At 45.2% G+C, this 25,791-nt stretch overlaps 1 protein-coding gene across 2 annotated transcripts in view; it reads right to left on the minus strand.

The window, feature by feature from the left end:
* Window positions 1–13,003: 13,003 nt before the first annotated feature.
* Window positions 13,004–25,791, minus strand: part of HIPK2 (homeodomain interacting protein kinase 2) — a 140,316-nt gene continuing 127,528 nt past the window's right edge. For both annotated transcript variants that reach the window (XM_030478699.1, XM_030478698.1), the window contains exon 15: window positions 13,004–24,203. In XM_030478699.1, the coding sequence (XP_030334559.1) occupies window positions 23,736–24,203 (468 nt within the window). In that variant the 3' untranslated portion in view covers window positions 13,004–23,735. The remainder of the gene's footprint in view (window positions 24,204–25,791) is intronic.

Below are 25,791 nucleotides of genomic sequence, written 5' to 3' on the forward strand. Positions count from 1 at the left end.
TGCCCAAATCAAGTTAATGAATTAACCGAGTGAACTGACCTGGCTTTCTGAAACGAAGCACATTTTGTATATCTTGAAAAATGTGCATAACATCATACTGTGGAGTATACTTCCTTGAAGCTTCAGAAGGCTTGACTCTTGCTCCAATACATTCTTCTCTCTTTCTGTTCCTCTGAAATACCTATCCTGCATTTCCTCGTTTGTGCTCAGTGTACTGCATCCTTGATTGCTTATAGACGTCTCCTTTTTGGTAGGAGGAAACCATTCTTACATCCACTTCGGAAAGAACTTGCATTCCTTGGATCAACCAGGACAATTGTAATAGATACTTTTTAACTGAAGTTACATGCATACATTTCTTTGAAACTCAAGCCCCATCCTCCATTCCTTTGTTATGAAAGGAAAGAAATAATACGCATTTCATGATAAGATAGGGCAGACATCAGCCTCTGGCCTCACCTGGCTCTTTCCTTTGACTGTAGAGGAAGGCTTCAATAACTAGGTCCTTTCTTGTAGATGGTTAACATTAGATGAAATGAATCCCAACCCTGATGTCACATTTTGGGTACCCATAAATCAAAATAATAAAATTAAATTCCTTTTTCATTTTCGCTGCCTTAAATATCTTCTCTCTTTTTGTGCCGTAGAGGATCAGCTGCCTCTCCAGGCAGTGAAATTTCTGTTCGTTATGAAAGTTACACATTTATCTGACATCATTATTCATCAGTACTATCTGCCCACTGCCAAGTAGCTCCCCAGAATGCATGGCCATAAAATTCTGCATTAACAAATGCCAGTACATGGGACATAGAGCAGAAAAATGTTCAAATGAAGGTGCATTTCCATTTGACACTTGCAAAGGACTGTATAAACAGAAAATTAGAAGGGTTCAAAATGCACATTCTCAGTGCTCTTAACGTTTTATATCATTATATATTATATTTCATTATACATCTTTTAAAAGGCTCCACCTACTCTCTGGGACTAGAAATCTTTTAATAGCATGAAGTTAGTAAATCTTTTTTTTTTCTCATTAATATTCATATATATGCCCCAGTTCTTACATTTAAATCCATTAATGAAGATTCACTGCTGCTGCAGTTGAACACTGTGCAGGACCCAGACCCTTTTGTTCCCATAGCCCCCATGGAGCACTACTGTGTACTGTGTGGTGGGCAAACATAACTCACTAAACAGCAGCTGATTCACCTGCTTTCTGCTGCCTTAGCCCTTCTGCTAATTCCTTGAACCTCTTCAGTGCACCCTCAATTGAGGGGGAATGTGTTTCCATTGCAGCAATGAGAGTGATAAGCAGGAACTTGTAATGTGTGTGCCCTCTGTGTTGCAAAAGACATTTTAATAATCTTTGCCAAGTTATTCAATCTTTTCATCTTTTGCATGACAAAATGTTCCCCATTTTATGAAAGGGAGACAGTAGCGCTTCTCCTCTTCCCAAGGATTTCTTATAACCTTACAGGTTCTGCTTTCCATTTAGCACTAGCTTGATCTCTTTATGCAGCACCACACTGTGATGTGTAAACTTAGCCTGAAACAGAGTCTGAAGGCAGAAGAGACGATTATGATCATCTAGTCTGGCTTCCTCTAGGATTTTTCTCAGGGATTCCTGCATGAGGCTCCACGGTTTCAGTTGCCAAGGAAACAACTATAAATCTTTTCCATCCCTATTCCTCCTTTCCATTGTGTCATTTCTTGCTACAGTAAAAAATCTTGTTAAATGTCCTAGTCCCTAGCTCTAGCATCCTCACTTCCACCTAAAAGAAAGAATGGGAAAGGATGGCAAGGATCCTTGGCTGGGAGTTCAGCCTAAAGCTTACCTCTTATCCTTGGATTCTGTGCTGCAAAGTGGATGACCCTTTGAAAATGATCCTCTCAGCTGCAGATAGGTTATCAAGTGCTGTATTGTTTGACTAACACAAGACATATTGTATTTTAAATTATTCGGCAGTGTACTGCTTGATGTATTTTTGGTATCTTTCCTTTCACCACAGCCTTAGCTCCACTGCAGCCTCATGCAGAAATGCTGTGGAAAAACCCCCACACCTTATTGTAACATGCAGCTGAAGAGCAAAAGCGATAATGAGAAAAAGAAAGGAAGATGCAAAGAGATGGAAACCTGTGTAGGAAGAAGATAGAAGGCAAAACCCCTGCATCAAATAGAGAATAAATTAGATGTAGTCAGAGCCAAAGATAGACTTTTGGAGTGCCAGGAGGTTAAACGCAGGTACCTTCAGGCAAGTTACAGGAGACCTGCATGGTTCCCTACAGTCTAATGAGTCCTACCTGTATAATTCATAGCTTCTGACAGTTGCACTTATTTTATACCCCTTAAATACAACTCTGACCAGGGTGACTGTTTGAAGGACAGAAGCAATGTAATTTGAAAGGTAATCCCCTCAAATTCAGTGGAATCATATCAGTGTAATCGAGTTCCTCAGTGTGTAGCAGGGACAGGACGAACACACCAACTGCTGGAAGGGAGAGAAGAGGCATAGACCTACAAAAAGGTTATGGGGAAGAGGGCTGCCATTTGGCATGTTTTAATAATTCACCGTTTAGGGTAATTGTCCTGCTTTTGTAAGTGACCTAGTGATAGCTCACATAGGAAGGCAGACTTACTGTGCAAACCTCATGAATATCAGATGATCAAGAAAAGCCAGGGGTATGTAGAAACTGAATCATTCCTCAGGATAAGCTCCTAGGGAGAGAGAAACAAGGTAGACCACATTAAAAAGACAATTCCTGCTTGTGGTTAGGGAGCGATGCTTCAGCCCTTCCTCTTCTGGACACTCATTTTTGGAGCTTACTGAGGTTTTTTTAGCTCCGTATATGTATGAGACATAACAGTATGGTCTGAGGATGGCCAGACCATGCATGTATAGAGAGAAGATGTTATGTCATACATATATCACCATGGAAACACTCAGCACATGTCCAGTAGATCTGGCACCAGAGCTACTGTGCCTCTGCTGGGACCTCCGCAAGCCTATGCCTCAGGGCAGGCTTGTGGCATTGCTCACTATGAGCCCAGGAAATCTGCATGTTTTGGCCATTTGGGTCCATTTTAAGATGCTGCATCTAAATGTAGCCCAGCAGGATGCATGGATACTGAGATCCCTGATACTTTCTCTGCAGAAATCACTTGCTGACAGTTTAGTGGTTGTAACAGAAGTAGTAAGATAAATCTATGTGTGAAAAACGATGGGGAAAACAAGTTATTTTTATGAATGTCAACAATATCTCTGTTTTCCTGTGGGCTATTTTCCCACCAGGCTGTACAGAAGAATGTTAGAGGGAAGCAAATAGGAAGAAACAATGACAATGTACCAATTCCATTTCAAATATCACAGAGCTGTTAAAGAAGCGTACCAGGGAATATCTAACCCACATACCTTCAGGCAGGCAAGTGTTAATTTCTCCTAAGTCCAGGGAGAATAAAGAAGACACTGAACTGCTGAAAACCACAGCTAGACAAAGAGGAATGGATGAACAGCAGTGTGGGATGAGTCAGAAAAAGCCAGCCTTTAAGACAGAGTTGGTTTTGGCACTTGACCTCAAACAGGTGTGTTTATGTTCAGTGGAAACTGTAGAAACAACCGTGTTTTCTGGTAAAACATGTACAAATGCTCTTTCTTTGTTTCAACTCACATTTCATCTTCTGATTTCCTCTGGCTGAATAAGCTTCTTTCAGAAAAGATGTTCTCGAGCCCCCTGGATCAGCTGCTGGCCGAAAGTGTGTTGGATCAGTGCAGTGCAGAGCAGGGGCTGCTCGTTTCCCTATTCACATGCTGAGTGCTGGAGTCAATTACCTTGCAGAAGACTACTTGGAGGGAAAAAACCATCCCTGGTTGGCAGCGATATGAGATGACTTAGAGTGCCAGCTGCCTCACAAGTCTGTGCTTCCTCCCCTCAGCAGCGGTACACAAGCATCAGTACTCATTATTCCCAGATTCCATAACAAAAAATCCCAAAACAAACCAGAAAAAACCCCAATGAAGCCCAATAAGAAAAACACACCAACAAACTGGTAAACCTGAGACGGGTACTTGTCACTCGACCCCACTGTTTTTCCCTCCTGGGGTGTGCTGCATAGTTCCTGGGCAGCCGCTCCCCTGCTGCCGCCTGCCCCTGCCAGGCTGATGGCAGGGAAGAGGATATCAGTTTGCAAAAAGAGAGTGATCCCACTCCACACAGAAACAGCACAATCTTCCTTAATGGCAGATCTGAGCATATTAATTGGGCAAATGGCATCAGGAGGCAGAACCTGAAGGTTATCTTTTCTGCTGTCCGCATGGGCTTTACACTACTCAACTCCCGTTCGCACTATAGGACAGCATTGCTGTGGGGTGCAGGCAGCAGTGTCCTCTCCACAGCCCTGGCTGGCGTTGTACTGGGGAGGAAAAGACTTTCTGCTGTTTAGGAAGACTGAGAGGGATTTGGGGAAGGGCCCTGATCATGAACGTCTTGTGTCCTGGAGAGCCTCTGGTAATTGCTTTTGGAACCAAGACTCTTTATGCCCTTACAATCAAAAAATAGCTCATTTCACCAAATCTCCTCTAAGATCTTGGATGTTTCAGACTCACTGATTCCATCCACTAAGCTAAAACTTCCCCATCTACTCCTACTCACAGCTTCCACCTTTCCAAGATTAAGTAGCCCTTTGCTATCAGAGCATGTCCAATCACTCTGTGTAACTGTCTTCATCACTGTCTTCTGCCCTGCTGTTATCAATAGTGATTTCATCTTCATTTAGATCACAGATTAAATTGTTACATGAATGGATTAAGCAGCTTCCAGCATTGCCCTAATCTCCATGGACTTCTCCTGATCTCCTCACTGGCTTTTTGGGGTCTGTCAGTTGGCCTCCTCTCAGAACTGTTCAAGCATGCTGTATTGATGTTGCACGGCATTCATTTTTAGACTCAAAATGCAGCGCACTACTGACTCATACACCCAACACAGTTTCACATACATTATCACTATGCAATTACCCTTGTCAACCAAATATATAGGCTCATCAAAGCACAAAAATCAGTTTTGTTTGACAAGTTTGCTTCTAGGTACCATAAAACTATGGCAGTGGCATTAATCACATTCTTTCCCTTAATTCTTTCTTGGCTGAATCCCATACAAGTTTTCCTTTATTTTCCCTGGAACTGAGCTAAGCCTAGCCAGCCTGCAATTACTGGACCATTCTCTGGGGCAAAATTAATACCAGTGTGTTACTCTGCCCTGTGCCTGTATTGTGTCTGACCCTACCTCTCTGGCTGTCTCTGCGCTGATCTCCTTCAGAGAGTAGAATATTCCCCATGCTCATGGAGGGGCTTAGGGGAAGTGCTTGAGGCTTCTTCCTCTACCTTGCAGAACACTGCAGAGCTATTGCATGTAGGAAACTCTATGATGCGGGAGCGTGGAGGGCAAGAGAGAGGGCTGTGGGGAGCTGCATGTCCACAGTATCCTCTTGGTATGTCCACAGCACGTTAGTGGCAGCCCCTGGTCGCAAGAGAGACCAGACTGCCTCAGAAATGAGGGACAAATGAGGAGGGCAGAGCTGGAGAGCTCTCCTGCCTTGGCTTGCGTTTCTCAAAACGTTTGTCTGAAAGGTTTAACAACACTGCTATGACTGATCATACCATAATATCATCCTTTCAGTTGTTGTCAGCAGCAAGGTTCAGATGATATAATTTCTCTTTATCTATCTGCGGGCCTGCTCTAAAGTCTGCTGGAGTCTTTTCATTAGCATCAGATCAGAGTTTATGATTGTATTTCCTTGGAGGTGTAAAAGAAGTGTCACACTCATTCTCTTCCTTTTTGGGATGCTCAACATGATCACAGGGTCTCCTCTGCAGGAGAGCAGTAGCAGTTGCATTTGTTTCCCCAGAGGAGTCACAGAGCTTCTTTCCATTCACCAGGCCCCTTTCATGCAACATGCAGTTTCAGAGCCACTCGTGGGGCTCCATCCCACCAAGCCAGATTCTCTGATTGAAGCATTCCCCAGAGAACTGAGAAAAGATTTCTCCCACAAGTCCAAGAAATCAGTGTTTACTCACCAGAAAACAGATTCAAGATCATACGGCTGTCTGCCAGGGTAACCTGTCGTATAAGCCCGTATAAGGAGCATATGCCAGGCTATGGAGAGCTTAAGACAAACATGAATTGCATGGGTCAGAGGGTGGATGCAGCAGAATCAGTTTCAGATGATTGTTATTGTATTCAGCAACATATTTTGTTGCTGTGCCCTTTGCTGTGGAAGCCTATTAATAAATGGAGATAGAGGCCATAATAATCTAAAGAACAACTGCTTCACAGTTCAGAGAGTAAATATAGTTCCCTGGACCAGTAAGTGAGATGGCTCAGTAACAGAGGTCAGCACAAACCAATTAGGACCATTGATACCTCTGCTCATCGCAAAGAGGAAAATCAGGATGATGGGAGAAAATAAAGAAAAGAAGGAAGAAAAGTGAGAGAGAAGTCACCTGCAGAAAGCTGGGCTGTTGAGTAAGTGTGTGCATTGCCTTCTGATCCTGACTGCCTGTTGTTAGAGAACAGGGGGGCACATACCCTATTAAAAATCTCTTATAAAACCAGATCTTTTCTCTGTAACCTCTGCTTGTGGTGAAATAAGCTCATAAATGGCAAGTCTGGTTCAGGAAAATGTTCTCAAAGTTTTCATTAAACATAAGGAGTAATAAAACATAATGAAAGGAACCCAAACATTGTTTCCGTTGTGAACTGCAGGCAGTTTGCTTCTCAGAGATCGCTTATCAGTTACGCTTTCTCGCAAAGCAGATCACTGGCATCTCAAGTGTCTGCACATAGCTCAAAACCTTGAAGTATTTCTTGGTGAAAGCCTTGTCCCCTTTGAAAACCCTGAAAGGGGTAATGAGGAAGGACAAGGCAGGCACCTTTCTCCACTCAGTTTTCTCGGGGGGCTGAAATCAGGATGCTGCCTTTGCAGCTGAGGAGAAATATGTTGGGGGGTGTGGTGTGTAAAGAAAACCCCCAACAACCCAAACAGCCCCTCAGCTTCCTGAGAGGTGATATTCTTCATCTTCATTGCTGTAGCCAGGAGCCCTTGGAGAGTAATGGATTTAAGAAGCCAGAGGACTCCCATTTTTGTTCAAAGGAAGGGCAACTGAGATGGATGAATGGGCCCCTGCGACCTTTCACCATCCAGATCTTGTGTTGAAGTAGTTCCGTCAGATTGCTGGGAATCGATGGTTCCAGCACTGGATGTGTCGGAGTTGTTAACATTTGATATCCAACTGAGGTATTATAAAATCCTGTGCACAGGCACAGCGCTGTTCTCTGTGATCAAAGGAAAGCCCTGTGATCAAAACTATGTGTTTGAGGATCTTTGACTCCTCCTAGAGAAAAGCACTAGTGATACCCTTACTTGAGTGCTGAATGAATATTCTGCTTGCTTTTGCTTTACCTCTAGTACCAACTATTTTTTTTTAACTGAAATCTTTGAGTATTTTTTTCTGTAATTGTCTCTATGTTCTCTGAATTCTTCTGCTACCTCTGCTTCAAAGCACCTGAATTACGATGTCTCTCAGGAAGTTTCCCATCTCTCCCGGGTCTCACTGGACTGCGTTAATTTTCTTCACAGCAACCCATAGAGTCTTGTGTTTTGGATTTGTGTCCAAAAGAGCACTGATAACACACCAGTGTTTTAGCTGTTGCTGGGCAGTGCTTGCACAGGGTCAAGGCCTTCCCTCTTTCTCGCTCTGCCCCCCCCACATAGGCTGGACGAGGGGAAGAGGCTGGTGTGGGACAGCTGGGACAGCTGACCCCAACTGACCATAAAGGATATTCCATAACATGTAATGTTGTACTCAGCAACAAAAACTTGGGGAATGGGGAGACTCCAGAGCTGCTGGGACTGCCAGAGCATTGGTGTGCTGGTAGGAAGTGGCAAGATGTGGGCTTTCTTCTTTACTTATTAAGTGAAGTATTACTCAATCTCAATCCAGCCTTCTTTCACACCTATATATTTGAATATGTCCACCCTGCTCAGCACTTAAAAATGTCACCTGGCACCCAGCCTGCGTTATTTCATATGGAAGCACCGCATCTAGTACAACTCGCTGGCCACCGCTAACTTTCCAGAGCCGCCTAACTGCAGTTAAACAGCAGGAATAAGACAAGATTTTGAAACCCCTTTACTTCTTGGTACAGACAGCGTGTACCTGAACTCGCCGGGGGGAGCCGAGCCGAGCCGAGCCGAGCCGAGCCGAGCCGAGCCGAGCGCTGCGGGCACCGGGCGCCCTCTGCCGGCCTCCGGGGCCCTGCGCCTCGGAGGGACCCTGTACTGAGAGTGATGGCTCCTGTTTGCAGGCAGCGCCTGATGGAGTCATGGTTCCGCTGCCAGAACTGGTGGGAAAACGTCTTCTTCCTGCACCCGAATGGACTGCCTTGTGCACAGCCCACTGCTGAATGGAAAAACCTGATTGAGAGAGCACCTGATCTTTTTTCAAGGGGTTGAGCAACCCCTCACCAGTCTTCTCTACTTTGGTTAGAGCAGTGGAAACTCAATGCATCTGAAAACCCCCTCTTTTCATCTATTTCCTTCTACTCCTTTTCAACCCACTGCCTGGTTTCTACTTGGTTGCCTTTCATTTCCTCTTGTATCCATCTGAGAACATTTCATCCCCTTTTTTCACCTTTCCGAGTAATACCAGACTCTCTCCCACCTTGTGCTGCACCTTCACAGTCTTTTTTACCTCCCTTGTTTTATCTGTCTGTATTGTGCACCCCCGTTTCCATATTTTAGCATAGGGGGGGGGGTGGTGGTGGTGTAGAGAATGAGACTGGGGCAAGTACACAGCTAGGAGGGGATTGCATGGATGCAGGGAAGGGATTCCTGGCCACTTTGGTTCTTCCTAGCCTGTGTTTTAACACCAGAGAGGCACGCATGTGAAAGGTTAAAACATGCTAGGAAAGAGGTGCTTATCACAAGGCTGAACGGTGAGCTATCAACATCAGTATCTCTAGGCCTTGTCTCCATGCAAACACGGTCATTCCTAATATTATTTTAAAGCCTTAAACCCCCCTAACAAATCCCAGCCTAATGGGATTTGCTTTTCCCATCACCCTCCACTACGTGCGGTTGCCTCTTGCAGTCTGCACCAGCCCTCCCCGCACCCCTCGGCTTTCACTCACCCTGCTAAATTATGCACACACATGCTGGGGTCAAAACAATACTGAAAGAAAATAAAGGAGGCCGGGGAGAGGTGAGGAAATGGGATCATGCAGGACAAGGGTCATTAAGTAAAAGAGGAGGGGGTATTCTGAGCCCAGAGGAAGCAGGGATAAGGAGGGAGCACTGGCTCACTGACACAGAAGAGAGCAGAGCTCCAACGTCTGGGGACTCCACGTGATGTAATGTTTTTAAGAACAGGGTAGACAAACAATCCGTGCACGTAAAGTATGGTTGAACCTTCATTGAGGCCTCCTGTGGCCTCCTTCCAGACTTGCCTTTGTTATTTCTATCTCTCCTGCTCCATAATCTGAGGAGGCCTGAAGCTGCGCGAGGGAGAGAAGCAGATCAAGTGTTTGGGTGTGGAAGAAACACCCTCTGAGAGCTGAAGGGAGCTTTTCTGCTGCAATTGAGCTGTGACCCAAACCCTGGTCCATAAGGGAGCAGTTCAGTAGCAGCCCTGCTCTTTGTTTGTGCATGAATTCCTCTCTGTAGTTTTCAGACTGTCCCTAGGCATCTGGAGGGGATGTGAACTTTTGTCTCAGAGTCCAGTCACAGTATTGTGAACTACAGTAAGCCCTTCTTTTTAACCTTACCTCCCCCCCCCCTTTTTTTTTCCTGTGACATTACTAAAAGTTTAAATTAATTTTTTTATGAGCTTGGAATAAAAAAGGGATAATAAAATGACTTTTTCATATTTAATGAGCTCACACACCAGAGGCAGTCCCAGTACAAATGGGAAGTGTTCCAGATGCCTCCTGGACTTGTGGCCTCCTACATCCCAAAACCACGTGTCTGGATGTGTCCAGAAAGGCTTGTGCACAAATGCAGCCTGGAGATTAGTGTACTTAAGCTGTCATCTGGTGTGCCCCTTCATTGGACCTTCTTACATGGTTGACACAGGGAGTGCTGCTCCCTGGCTTGTGCTGTGTCCTCAGGGCTGGCACAGTGGTGGCAGCACTGCCTGGATGATCCTGCTCCTGTCCCAGCCTGCTGCCTTGACAGATAGGTTTTAGTGTGACTCAGGATCTGCATCGAGCTCCTCCCGTGGCTGCTTCCCTTTGAGCAAAAGCCCCAAATAGCAGAGACTTTGATATACAGCACAGTGCTGGGGCCTTTAAATAACAGCCTTTATTGCTCGTTATTTGCACAGCTACCTTGCAGGAGAAAACATAAAGGGAAAGCACAGTGCGGGAAACGCTGATGCAGGCATGTTTACCCTGGCCTGACTGGCACAGTAAGAAAGAGAGGATGCGAGGATTTACAAGATGCAGGGCCACAGCTCCAGCATGAGTGTGCTGTGGAGATCTGACACACATGCGCAAGTGGCTAAAGGATAACAGAATGTGTTTCACAGAGCAGGACCATTCCTCTCCCTCTCCCAGTCCCCCTTTTCCAGTTTCATTTGAAGTGAACAGCAACAAGGAGGGCAGAGCAGTGCTTAAAGTCAGACAAGCTCTCCTCATATGTATAAATATGAATTTAGGTACCAAACTTTGGACGCCAAAGAATCAAGACATAGCTGCTGCACTGGGAAGAACAAGCAGCACATGTCAGGAACAGCATCATCACTATGCATACACCATATCACTGTGTCCCCTACCCTCCCAGTTTCAGGTTAGAGCCATACCCACCTTGAATGAACTGGTTTGGCTGAGACTAACACTCTGAAAGCAGCAACAGAGATTCCTTTTGGCCCAGAAAGAGCTGGAGTGGCCCAGACTTGGTGGTGGTGATTTGTACCAGCTGCTCAGGCTCATGCTCTCCAGGTGCTGACGTTACTGCAGTGCCAGTGGGTTTGTGCTACAGGGAGAGAAGTGCTTGACCTCGGCTCCAAGCAGGCTGGGCTCTCCAAGCTCTGCCAGGCAGTCTAAACTATGTGTGTGTGTTACATTTGATATCTTTTAAGTGAGCTTAAAGGAATGGGGAATGAACTGCTTGTGACCAGCTGTGCCAGTGGAAGATGCATGGACAGTCCTTGCCCTCTTCTAGTCAGTAAGAGCTCTCTTGGGTTTCAGTGAAATGCCTACCAAGGTAGATTTAGCTGGACTCAGGAGTATTTACAAGTGAATACGCAGATAAATGACCAATGTGAGGAGAAATCTGGTAAGTGGCTGCACTTGCAAACCATTCCTTGCTGTTGGGCAGTCTGGAATCCAGGCTTGGGCCACTGATGGTGTTGGATTCTGTAAGACCATGCTCATCATTCTCATCCCTCTATACAGTGGTTGAAACCCCTCTGTTTCCTGTCACAAGGCTTCACAGGCTCCATCAGAATCACGCTCCTTAAATTTAGAAACTATTTTCCCCTCCTGGGAAAAAAGGCTCAGAAAATACATTCTCCAACTACAGTGCATTTTTAATCTGATTTGGTCTTGGACAACAGAATGACAAACAGCTTTTTGCAGTTGTTATAGTTTTACAAAACAAAAGAACAAAGAAGACACCATAACATGACACAATCATGGAGAAACTCTGCACTAGTTAATCTAGCTCTTCTGCATTTACAGCTGCTTCTGAGATTAGATCATTCACTAATGTCTCCTCCTTATACCATGACCCAGTAAACTCCCCATTTCCAGTAGAGCACCTAACCATGCAATTACCTGTTAGCATATGTCTAAAAACCTTGAAGTTTAATAGGACGCATGACAAAATTAAACACAGGCTTAATTGGTTTGCTGAACAGGCACAGGCATTACAGCTTTAACTGCTTTTGCTGAGTTGGGGTCTCAGACAGTTTAAGGCAGCTAGGATCAAGATCCCATGACCTCTTGTTACCAAAAGTTTCATACCTACCTAGAAATTTGTAGCAACAGTTTCCGCAATGCTTGCCGCTTATTCCAGAGATTCCTGAGACAGAAGGCTGGAAAACCAAGCCCATGGAAAGGAGCCTTTGCCTCACTGCTGGCATTCACTGATGAAACAAGCTTCCTGCTCTACCTGAAGGTCTATGTCCTGATGCAAGCCCATCGCCTGGCGGTGCTGTGCAGTGCCATCAGGCAGTTATCATACACTTGCAGAAGCCATTTGTCAGACACCTAACGCAAAGGGTGGCTCCATACCGTAGACAGCCTAGTACAACCCACTGAACGTCCCTCTGGTCATCTCCAGGAATGGACAAGCTGCAATAATGAGAGGGATTCCACATCTTGGACAGGAGTCACTCTGTTGGGAATGACCAGCAACAAAACCAGGTAGGTCTTACTCTCCCTCTGTTGAGAGGAGTTGCTGAGGAGCCATTTGCCTCTTCCATGGCATAACAGGGGACCCTTTACAGACACTCCTCCAGTTTGCTTCCAAGCAAACCTCATGGTAAAAGTCAGGCACAGCCCAAAAGGCAGGTTCCGTTACTGGCAATAGGTGGTGGTTTAAGCATTTTAACATCTATTAAAGGAAGAAAGGAAAGGGAGCAAATGAAATGAGGGCTCAGGCATAAAGAAAAGGACAACCAGACTGGTATTTGCAGCTGATCCCCACGCTTGAAGCCAGCACAGCCAGACACAGCAGAGAGCTCCTGATGGAGCTGAATGTGGCAGCTCTGAGCAGCCTCCTGTGCTTCAGTGAAGCCCAGAACTGGACATCTGAATGCAGATGCTTTTCTGCCCTGGGAAAGAAATACATCTCACAAAACTAAACATCTAAAGGGAAAACATTTATTATTAATGATACTATTAGTGCTCTTTTTCCAATAGAGTGAGGAGATTAAATAAGACTAACTGAAAACTAACCAGATGTTCAGACCAAGCTTCATCTAGCGAGAAGACACGCAGACACACAAACTTTGCAGTGACTTAAAACAGTTTAATGTAATTCCAAGACAAAGTGTGATTACATTTCTACACATATACAATATGCATATGTGAGTTGACAAATTCTGATTAATAACTCGTTTCACCTCAGAGACCGAAAAAATGATCAAAAAGAAACCGTGAATAACAAGCTATAACATAGTTCACCACAACGGGACCTCCTTTCTCACCCTACAGTTAGTAATATTACAATTAAAATAACTATATTCTTCTATAATGTATTTTCTGTTAAAATCATCTCATAAATTTACAATGCTATTATTAGTTTCCAAGACTAATATAAATTCACTCCATTTTTCTACAACGAAAATGATTATTAATTAGAAGCACACAACGTCATGATGAAAAACACAAGCATTTTTTTTTTTTTAGTAGCAAGAACTTGATTGGTTAAGAATTAGTTTTCTTGTAAAACATTCTAAAGCCAAGTAAAATATCCATTCTTATAACATACCTATAATATGAGACTAAGGAATAGGTTACATATAGGTCTACAACACATCAGTTTGTTTTTGTTTTTTTCTTTCAAAAGAAGAAAGACGTATTACCAAAAGAAAAAAAAAAAAGGAAAAAAGGAAGGAAAAAAACCCAAAACAAAACCAAAAGGAAAAGAGAAAGGGACAATTCACATAGGAAAAAAGCAGTACACAAGAAAATACTGTTGCACACAATAATTTTCACAAAGATTAACATGGATTAACACTCTTATTACAGAAACCGTACAGTGAAGGAACACAACGGCTCAGGGCTTTCGTGGGGTTACTGGGCTGAGATGATGCTGTAGAGAAAGACCCGCTTGAGGTCCAGAGCTGGGGCAGGGGCATCTTCTCCCTTGTGATTGTGGCAGCTTTTCACAGCCCTCCCCCAACTTCCCCTTAGTAATTTTGGTGCAGTGTAGATTAACTTCCACTTTCCATCCAGAGTACGCTGGGCTTGTGGGCAGTCAAAAGGCATAAAACATTCCCTCCGCTTCCCCCCTCCTGGCTTTAAAAGGATTTTACAGCTCACAAGAAAAATGTTTCACCCGTTGGTTCGTTTTATCTACCCAAAGTCTAGACTCTCCACCTTCCGAGATACCCCTCTTTCTTCTCTCTTTCTTGCTCCCTCTCTTACTCCCTCTCTCTCTCACACACACTCCTTTAATAAAGCTATTAATGACACTTCCTCTCCTTTCAGAAATTTGATTTGGTATGAAAGATACAGGCTACATTCTGGTTCTGCCCAAGTAGAATCTGGTACCCAAAATGCCTCGATTGCTCTGTTGGTGAAACATGGGATGAGGAGATCCTTTTTTACACCTGAAATAGTTGTGCCCTGGAATATCTGTGGAAGTTTCATTTTGAGAAGAATACAGAGCAAAAAAACAAATAAAAGAAAATTAAAAAATCAAACACAAAAGGGTTGGAGGGGGGAGAAAAGCCAGAAGTGTTGTACGTAACCACGTGAGGTGGAAGCATTGCAGAAGCGCTTTATTTCCTTGCTGAGGGCAGAGGTGCTATATGTAACCATCCAGATCCTACGGGATGTGCGTTGCCAGTGTCAGAAACCCCTTCTTGCCTAACGAACTGCAAGCCAAGGTATTCAACAAGGCTCTATGGCTCCTTCATGTGAGTGTGCTGGTATCTGTGGGTCTGACGCCCCCCATGAGAACAGAAGGCCAGGCAGGCGCTGGGGGCAGCAGAGCCTGTGGGTTGGGTGGCAGTGCACAGTGAGAAAGGGTGGACATTTTCCAGCTGGCCCGAGTCCTGCTGACAGTCCTGGCTTGCCGTATGATACGTTATCGCTTTGGTAATGGGGGTGACGAGGTGGGCACGGCAGCCCCGGAATGGTGCTGAGAGGAGGAGGCAGGCTGCACTCCCCCGGCCCCGCCGCCCCTGATTGTACTGGGAGCAGCACAGGCACCCAACTGCAAAGCATCGCCCATCGCCCCTTTTCACTACCTCTGCTCTAGGCTGGCTGATACAGCCCCGTCAGGCATGATGGAAACACATAAGGAGCCCTCCCGAGAGTACCTGAGCTCCATGACTGAAGCTCGGTTCTTCAGACGTACATATACGTATTTTGAATGCCAATTCCTGTACTTCCATGACCTCAGAGTACCATTTTGCCCAGCAGACACTTATACCATGTTCATTGATTACCCAAGTGAAAGAACACAACAGACAAAACTAGACAGCTAAGTGAGACTGAGGAGGGGGGAATGTGATATATCAAAATGCAAAGTACACGGTAACAGCAGCAGGGAAACAGCACTGACGGGAACTGCCATGGGCTGAGAAAACAGAGTTGACAAGGAGATGGTCAGTGAACTTTGTATTTCGTTTACTGGTTCAAAACATTTCTGTGGTGGTAAGCATTGCTTGTAAGAAAGTGGTGAACACATGAAAGCCAAATTACAGCATTGCCTCTGAGTGGCTGTCACACACACGCACACAGACACACACGCACACACAACACCCCTACCCCCCCAAATAAAAACAGGCATTCACTAACTCAGGAATTAATTGTTTGGCTAATGATTTCTCAACAGTACAACATAATCCTTCCTTTGAATATCCTTCATTCTCCTGATGTGGGTATCTTCATCCAGATGAGGATCCTACATAGAACAGTGAATTTAGCATCGTGCTCCCTGCTTCAACCCAAGGAGCCCGATAAACCATGCTATTAAAAGAAGTGAACAAACAAGTAGCTTATCTGTTGGACTAAATCTTCAAAGTGGGTGGAGTGTTTTTTTGACCAGACTTTGGAAATACAGTGGATTATGTTTGATCTCTGGACTGGCTTTCCAACACTATGTTATATCTCAGAACAGAATATACATATTAAAGACACACTTGTACTTTTTCATTTTTAACGGGCGAAATTAAAAAGAGGCAGCTGTATTGAGTTTTTGAAGGTGTCACTTACAAACACAAGATTTCCCTTAAAAAGTACCAGTTTAAATGTAAACTATAAAACACTGTAATAACTATAAAATGTAGCCAGAAAACTGTTTAAGTAGCCACAGTCTATTATTCAGTTCATATTGGTTTAAAATGTGACTCATTAAATATCTTCTAGAAGGCCAAAGCATTTTACAGTAGCTATAAACATATATACTTACATGTGCATTTTAACATCACAATTGATTAAAATACATAAAAGAGTAATCTATTCCTTGGTTTAATTTCTTTTTTTTTTTCTTTTCTTTTTAAAGATTCACTGTCTTCAGAATTCACTCAAGCAACAATGACCAGGGTGGGCATTTATCGCTATTCCGCCCCTACGGAGTTCAGAGTCTTTGAATCAAAGTTCAAGCTGGCTACATGTTTTCAAAAAGGCTAAAACCAGGATGAATGCCCACATTTGAGGTAATTATTGCCATTAGGTCACAGTTTGCGTAATATAAGTGTATCTAAATCCTTCTCTTTAAAAAACCGAAGGTATCCCGCAGTGCTGCGGGATACCTTTTGGAGCAATCAGAATCCAGAATCCTGATCAGTGGGTTTGCTTCCAAAGGAGCCGGCAGTCCCGGAGCACCAGGCAACCCCAGGACAGCTGCCGACCAGCCTAGAGCTCAGGCCAGCAAGCCTGCAACAAGCCAGTTTTAATTTCTTTTTAAAGGAAAAGGAAACAAAAGGAAAACCAGAGGTGCCATAAAATAGATGGGTATCATTTCTGATCAGAATCCCAGACCGAAGCTTTTCTATCTGTCTTATTCCTTTCCAAACAGTTTGCTGAAAAAGCAATAATAAAATCAAAACACGTTGGCATTAAATATTAACTCTATGCCAGCACTGCAAAAACTCCTTGGCTATGTTCTGAAAGTGGGATAAGCTTTGCTTTTGCTCTGAGCATTGTTGCCCCATTGCTTTCTGTTTCAAAGAGGAAACCTTGTTTCAAAACAGAGAAAGAAGAAGAGGAAGAAGAGAAAGAAGAGAAAGAAAGACAAAAAGTTAAGAAAGGAAAGAAAAGAAAGAAAAGAAAGAAAGGAAAAGAGGGAAAGGAAAGAAAAGAAAGAAAGGAGAGGAAGGGGAAAAAAGTAATCCCTGGCTGTCAGAAGTACACGCAAGTATTTACAAGGTTTGTGTGAATCTGCACACAGTTCCCCTCACAGCGAAAGAGTTAAGAACAGAGATGTCACAATATTTATCAGTGCAGTAAAAAATATCATTTTTGGAAAAAAATATACCTTTAGTATTGCCTTTCTTAGCTTAACTATGATAAGCAAAAGATTAAAAACAAAAACTTTATCTTCAAACACACATGAATAGTCTGTTATAGCAGCACTGCTAAAACTGGAAGGACAAAGCTAACCCGTAAATGAGAAACAGGAGTTTCAAACCATAAATGCCGAACGCAAAGCCTCCTAGTATGCTTCGTAAGACTTCTGAAGAACCAAGCCAATCTGCCATTCGAATTTCACTCTTGACACATACAAATGCTATAAACCATGTCCTCCAACTGAAAACATTTGACATGCACAGAGCGCAGCGCAGGTCACCTCCAGTCCGGTTCTCACACCTCCACCTGCATCAGCAGCTCCTCACAGGTAACTACCACTCCTGGGTCAGTCCCAGCAACTCTGCTTGTCACGGGGGGAAACAGACACTTTCAGCATGGAGCCCTGGGTTAGCAGTGCTCCTCTGCACGCTGCCAGCGCTTCCTTCAAAGGGCTGCCCCTGTGGTGGGTCTGACTGCGTGCCTGCAGTGGCTGGTGAGCGCGGTGGCATCACGGTGTCTCTTGCAGGTAGTGGTGTTCCCGGGTGGAGGGAAGGAGGGACCATGGGGATGGGGACCAGCCCAGAGAGCCCAGTGCCTTCTGTCCAATGCATTACTCCAGCAAGGAGCCTGCACACAGCCATTTACAACAGGACTGCCAGCATGGCTTTGAGCACTGCTGTACAACAGCGTACCTTGCTCTGTATCTGCAGCACAGGGTGAAACTCTCACTGCCGTGAGAGGCAGCTTTGCTGGAGTACAGCAGTGGGAGAACCCCAGCAGCGCAGACCCAGCTTTTCCTCCCCAAGTACAGAGGAAGCAGAGTGATTTGTAGGCACAGAAGCTGGCCACAAGAAGTAAGCCGGGGACTCTACATGCTTTGGACATAGGCCCTCCTCACAGGAGCGCCGGCAAGATGCGGGGATGGGGCGGGTGACATGGATGAGTGCCCAGGACCACAGATGAACTGCTTTGAAGCTCCCACAGCAAATGAGACCACAGCAGGGACAGCTGTCAGCAGGAAGGGGGAAGTCATTCCACATCTTTCCCTTCTGCGTTGCCTATCCTCAACAAAGATTACTTCTGCAGACCTTGTGTACAGGTATCCAGGACTTGGTCCACGAGTAGCACTGCAGACCTCTGATGGGCTGATTGCCAAGCCATGGAAGAACACACACCCAAGTCCAACATCCTTGCCCAGCTGTGCCTGGCCTGACCATGGCAGCACTGTTTGGGTCCGACCCACGGAACAAAACCAGCATCCCAAATCCAGCAAAGGAGACACTACAGAAGCATGCAGAGCATCCAGAAGCTTATCCCCACTACGCAGCTCACCATTTCCACACTGCATTGTTGCCACTGAAACACTTTAATTAATGTGAACAATAATGAGAAGAATAAAGTTTTCAACATCCCCCTAAATTTTAGGATAGCAGCAATATTTAGTGTGAATTTCTCTGCTTGTCAAGCTAGCTACTCGAAATGATGACAGAAACTTGAGAAAGAAAAAGAAGAGAAAGGAAAGATGGAGTTCCACAGTGTATCCCCATTGCCTGGTGGTCATGATTTTCATTTCATTTCTGGAGTGTGTGTGGGTCTCTTTCTCTCTCTCTCTCAAAAAGTATCTTTGGTTAAAGAAAAAAACAGGTTTATTGCCCTTTAAGTTTGCTAATGGAATTGCCTTCAAACCAAACTACAAGACATAATCCCTTCAGAGTATAAACAAGGAAAAATGTCACAGACAGAAGCATCCCTTTCCTGGAATGTTTTATGTATTACAACAAAACTACTAGAGAAAGTGAGAGAGAAAGAGAGAAAAAAAAACCTGTCAAGGCCCTATTTGTTGGGTGCAAGCAGGTACAACTCTGCTGAGGAAGATGCAATTGCATGTGCTGTCTCAAATGACTGGATTTGGCCCAGTCTGTAGTGAAAAGTGCTTCCCTTTGGGTTTTCCATTCTGCTCATGTTAGTGATTCTCTCCCCTCTCTCCCGCAGTCTGGTTTCACAGCAGGACTTTGAACATCCACCTCTGTGGAGAGGTAATGCCCCCACTTCATTCTGCCTCCCGCATAAGAATGGGAAGCAAGACAAGTTGATGGGGAAAGGGACTGCCTTTTCACTGTGCCAGCCCTCAGCTGCCCATAAAACTTCCAGTATCTAAACACTCGCCTCCACTCTCAAGTTCCCATGCTGTTTACCCCATGCACACAAAGAACACCAACCCAACCATGCCAATCTCATTTCAAGCACAACAAGCTGGCTGTTATTATGTAGGTGGCACCAGCAGCACGCAAAGCTTTTGATTGCTGTTGACCTGAAAATGTTTCCCCCATGACTAACCATACCACCTTTTCCACGCTACGCCTTCAGGCAGGTGTGAGGGAGGAGGTGTTGCTCAGCTCCCCCATACCCACCAGAAAACACAGCTCTCATGCCGTGTAGCACCATCAAAACGATTTAGTGGCTGTGCTGTGCACCCCTCGCAATCACTGTGGCCCATCATCATCATCTGACCACCTACAGCTGAAAGATCAACAGCTCCAGGATGGGAAATTGGGCTCCTCCCAATGGGAAAGAGGGTTCCTCTAACACGCACCGTGCCCCTTCTCACTGCCAGCCTGTGCTGTTTTAACAGCTTTACTGTCAACTCCCCCCCAAAATCAGATTTGAGCCCCCCATGGGAGAGCAGGTCAGATGGGTATGCAGGGAAAATGCAATTAATACAAGTAAAACATTACTGCGATTGAGATTGCAACCTTCCATGCTTCATCGGTCCTAGGCCAGAGGAGCGCATAAACAAGTAATTAACTTGAAGGGTTTAAGTCTGTTCTTTCGCAAAGCACTCAAGTGCATGATTAAGTCTCTGCTGAAGTCCTATCCTATTTTTTAATGGAATTTAAATTCAGTCACTGCTTCCCCCCATTCTAACAGAGCAGGCGATGCAAATGAAAACATAAACACCTAAACTCTAGCAACTAGAATAGCTCCATAAAATTCCACTACAAATAATTATAAAAGAAAGGAAAATCTACATAAAAAAAAACCAACCCAACAAACCCCAAAAAGCAAATTAAGCATCCTGGCCCCGTGGACACCTGAATATTCTGCAGTGAGAGTGGAAGAGCAGGTGAGGAACCCTGCCTTGTCTGTGGCCATGCTTTATCCAGCTAATGCCATCCACATGAGCACCAGTGTCCTTTATCCAGTGATGGGACTGAGAACCACACTCACACCTCTGCCTTGGCTCCTCTGATAGCCCTGTTTCTGGAGAGCCATCTATCTGCTTTCTCCTTTGGGAAAACCAAACCCTTATGTGCGTAGCATGGCCTTGGGTTCATGGAAAGGGCCCAGTGATCATGGCCTAGAGCACAAATAAGCCTTGATCTCATACAAACGTCCCATTGACAAACTGACGGTGAGCTGGATCCTAGGGCACCAAGGTTCTTACTTGCCTTTGATCCAGCTCTCCTGACAGATCATTATGTTAGCTGCTGTTTAGTTTTGGCTTATGAATGACAGTTTCTGGACTTATTCTCAAAATACAGATGTGACCTGAAGGATAACTCCTGTCCCTCAAGGCTGTAACCACCCCATTTCCCCTAAGTTAGTGGCAGAGTTCTCATCCTTGGGACAATGTCGTTTCCCCTTCCCCTGCAGTTTTCACAAACACAGCAACCCTTCCAATGCCACTGATGAAGAGAAATAAAATTAACAGCAATAACAACAATACTGAAAGAGAAAAAACCTAAACCACAAAGATTAAGGAATGCGTGTGCAATTAAAACCCAGAGTAAAATATAATAATAATAAAATAATAATCATAATTGTAACAACCATACAATAAAATAACATCTTTCCTTTTCATGACACAAGCAGCATGATGCTCTCGCTCCCAAGCTGTCGGGAGAGGAATGCAACAGTGAGCAGGGCTTTATTGTCCTGCCTCAGACAAAAGAGGATGTGTTGTGTTTCCAAAGGAAGGGGGGGTAAGGTGCGTAGGCTGCTGGGAGATCGCATCCTCATCTACAGTATATTGAGCTAGAATGAAAGACAGGCAGGAGAAGAAAACTGTGCAAGGGTAGCCCAGGAACCAGAGCTGGCAACCAGGGAGGGTATTTGGTGGTTTGCCAGAAGACAACAGCCTTGTTGAACAGCCTAAGCATAGCGGGATCCCTTCTTCTTCCAGGCCAGCCAAGCACTTACCACAAGACAATACACTTGCCTTTCTGTCAGCTTTTCCCACCTGAGAAAGCCTCCTTCCTCACTGCCACCCAGGGAACCCAGCCCTCGTCACTGGGCTGAGGAACCTGCTGGTTTCCAGCATCTTGTGAAAACACCTGAATACTTCCTGCTCTAGTTACAGGGAAACGTAGAGTGGAACTGAGCAGCCACATAGACTTCAGCCTTCACAGAAACGTTCTATCAAACTCTCTTCTCTCCTTCCTCCCCAGGCCATCCACAGGCCTGGGTACTCTAGAGACACTTCCAAGTACTGATGCACCAGCGAAACTCCCCTCTGCATGGAACCCAACTGTGGGAAAGGCTCTCTTTAGACATGGTTGGAAAACAAGACAACCACATAGCGTTCTAAGCATGGAGGACCCACAGGACTACCGTGCACTCCGGTTCCAGGATCACTCTGCTGCTGCTGCAGACAATCTGTTGGGCAATAGGCGAGAAAGCAGGAGGGGAAGCACGCAGTGTCACAGCTACGTTACAGTGGGTAAGGCCCGATGTATTACAATATTCTTTTCACTTAAGAAACCTGAGTTTGACTCTCTCAGCTGGATTTTCTCATGTTTGCTTTGGGGCTCCAGTCCTTTCCTGACCCTCTCCCATCGGCAGACGTAGTGAGAGATGTTGGCAACAACTAGTGTTTCCCCCTTTCACGGGCTAAAGTTCTGTTCCCATTTCAGACACACAACTGGGACAACCTGACAACTCCGCCGAGAACGTTGGCAAACGGCAGAAGAAGAATGCAATTTCTGGGGAGGAAACCTGCTATTTCAACAGGATAAAACCAGACCAGTCCACAAGCGAATCCCCAGACCTTCTGGGAGTCACCCTGGGTCTCATAACCGACCCGGTCACTTCCAGCCCATCCAGTGCTCAACAAAAGACCCAGCTATATGCACTTCTAACCCTGATGAGCCTCCCCAACACCTCACCAAATGAGCTAAGATTGATGACATGGGAGAAAAAAACCCAACACCACCACCAGCAGAAGAAGAAAATCAGCAATAACAACCCAAAATAAAAAAAGCAAAGAAGAGCTGAGAGTAAATTCCGACTAGCCTCAGTCAGTTTCTAGGAGTACCAGTGGAAGTAAACCCTTAAACCGCGTCTGTAGTTCGGTAAGGCACTACGAGGGAATGATGTAAAACTAAGACTGTGACAGTTGTAATGGCTGTGCCGAGGAACACACCACAGAGAGAAGGCAGCATCTGCACGCACACACACGCACGCACACACACACACTACATACCTGGACAATCACATTTGTTACATGCCTATGTTATATCACTTTTCTTTGTGCAATCACATTGAGGAATAGTCTATTGGTATCATTGAAGTTCAACACAAAAGAGTAAAAAGGGCTTATGACCTGTATAGTGCTACATTCTACCGGGGTGGGGGGGATGGGGGGTAGCTAAAATGTCTCCTCCTATACTAAAATGGCTAGGGACCGAAAAGGAAAAATTCCAAATAAAACAAAATGAAACGCAACTGAAATCCAACATACATTATTAGAGATCTGTTTAAGAACAGCATTTCTCAGGGATTTATCCAGTGTGTTCAAGGAAAGGGAGAAACATCCCCATTGCTTCTGCTCTCAACCAGTGCTGCACGGCCTCTTTTGCTCAAGTGTGTTTGAGAGCTGCAGTGCTAGATCCGAATTTACAGCACTGGGACAACATTTTCTTCTCCTCCCTCAGCCTCCCTAACCCACTTTCTATTTCCAGGAAAAAAACCCCAAACTTTATGTATGCCTTGAGATACAAAGAGCACTGCAAAGATGGGGTATAAACCCTTTGAAATGCTGGATAAATCCCTAATCCATATACCTACTGGATTAAAAACCTAATGGATTTCATTTTAGGTGTTCTGGACAACAAATTTCTAAATGTAGCTCACTATTGGATGAAAATAACCTGTAAAAGTCTGTTGGTGAAGTTCTTCAAAAGACAGGACCCGCGGGAGGGTCCTTCTGCTTCTCTCTCTCTCTAGTTTGGTGCAGAATGGTTGGTTTTTGTGGTTTGTTTTATATTTTTTTTTCTGTTCTTTTTTTTCCATTTTCTTTTTTTTTCTTTTTTTAAATAAAAAGTGTAGAATTGGTTCTCCCCCTTCTTTCCTCTTTTTCGCTTCTTCCTCAAAGTCTCCTTCGTTCAAGTTTCGCGCGAGCCTCCCACTGTATTGTTAGTTTGTCCTGTTCTTCAGTACAAAAGCGGCCGCCTCACTCCCCCGGGGATGGGCGCGTCTCTCGCTCCTTATTCCAGTGTTTAGATGTAAGGGTACTGGTTGACCTTGGTGGGGCTCAGTGGGTATCCAGTGTAGACTGTGGAGGCTGGAGAAGCACTGATATAGGTCTGATGGGCAAACTGAGCCTGGTACTGGCTCGGGTGGATGGTGGGTGAGGGCAGCACCCGCGGGCCCATGCTGACGGGGACCTGGTGGACGATGCTGGCAGGGTAGGTGGTGTGCTGCACGGCGTGCCGCGCAGACCCTTGCGAGGCCACCAAGTGCGCGACGGTGCCCGTGGAGCCCAGGGCGGCGGGGGCCGTGTATGTGTAGAGGTGGGGCTGGGTGGGCAGGTGAGCAGCGGCAGCCGCGGCCAGGTGAGGATGAACTGTACCGTGGCTGGGACTGTTGTGCGGGAAAGAGTACGGGGCCTGAGCTATTGTTGGAGTGATGTAGGCTTGCTGTCTCCGGTGACTCCCTGTGCGATCGGTCGTGATGTGCTGCTGGGCCTGGATAAAGACAGCAACAGTGATAAGTGGTTACAACACAGGAGATGGCTCTTCACCACCTCAGTGGTGCCTCGGAGCCTCCCTACAACACCAGGGAAGTCCCCTGTGCTCCTCCTGACACCCACAGCATCACCACAGTCTGCTCTTGGAAACGGGTGACAACAAAGAGTCCCTCCCAAGCCTAGGAAGACTGTGGTTTCATACATTCACCTAAATGGCCCCCAAAAGGACAACAGAGTCACCCAGTTTGAGCCACAGCTACCACAAAGACCCAGCCTTGGATGCCCAGCTCCTAAGAACATCTTCCACAAGTCCAGTCACGCACACACGGCTTTTGTTAGTGAACTCTGCTGAAGAAACATGGTGCACCGATAGCTCAGGGGAATGAAGTTGCCTAGCTGTGCCTGGAAGGGGCAATTTATTTCTGCTCAGTTTAGGTCTTCGCAGTTATCATTTCCTCAGTTAGTAAAAATAACTACTTTAAAGACAAAACCCTCAGCTTGATCAGATCCTGCAGCCTTCATGTAATCAGCCATAATTACTTGAGCACAGGCAACTTCTTGCAGTGGGACAGCAGCAATGTACTTCTTCAGGGATTTTCTAAGTTGGGGTTTTTTATTGCATTGCACAATAATGTCAAGGAGTTTTCTCAGTCATTTATAGTCAGAGTATTAAATAACCAATAAAGTAGGAATTAGAAGGCAAGAAGAGCAATGCTCCCTGTTACTTAATTATATTCTTCCAAGCCCTCTCATCCTCTTTGTAAGCAATCCCTGCACTGTCATTGTGGTCTGAAATGCAGCAGCCACACTCCCCCCCCACTCTTGGAAACTGCATCTTGCCCACTTCCTCCATTTTCACTTACTTTTATTTCAGGTTTGTTTACATTTTAACATTTCAACTACATTTTGAGGAGGAGGGGGAGCATTCTTCCCCCCAAATTATCATTTTTTTAAAAGAACCCCAGTTCTGCTTACATCCAGCTCTGGATGCAAGCCAGCACTGTCCCCTGCACTCTCCAGACTTTCTCCTCTTCAGACACTGGTAACTGTGTCGAAACTTCCCAACTCTCATTACCTCACCTCAGGGAAGAGAGAAGCCCCAGGTGCACTACACGAGAAGGGCATTATTTACTAGCTCCTGGAAACACCTTGAGAACTGCATGCTGCCAACTATAGGGACTTGCCCGGCGTTCAGCCCAGATTTACCATGGGATGGGTGAAACTCAATACATGAGGTTATGTATATGCATAGGGGCTCTGCTTTGCCTTTTCATACCTGATGGGGACTTCTCCTCTCCCAACCCTGCAGCTGGGCTGATGCACTTCTTTTACTTGGAAGATATTGTCCCCACAGTTACCTATATTCAGTCCTGAGAATATAGGTAATTCATTCTGTCCTTCCCACACAGTCCTGCTTCACTCCTTTGTGTCTGAGCTACTGCACCTTCTCTTTTAAGAGTATTACAACTCACTCTGTTAGATCATCTGACTTCAAAACACACGGTTAGAGTACCACCAGCCCACTCAGGGGTGGATCTGCCCTACCTCTGCTGCCTGAGCTGGAAGATCAAGGCCTGCAGTGAAGC

This window comes from Strigops habroptila, chromosome 3 (genome assembly GCF_004027225.2).
Source record: "Strigops habroptila isolate Jane chromosome 3, bStrHab1.2.pri, whole genome shotgun sequence".
In the NCBI taxonomy this organism is placed as follows: Eukaryota; Metazoa; Chordata; class Aves; order Psittaciformes; family Psittacidae; genus Strigops; species Strigops habroptila.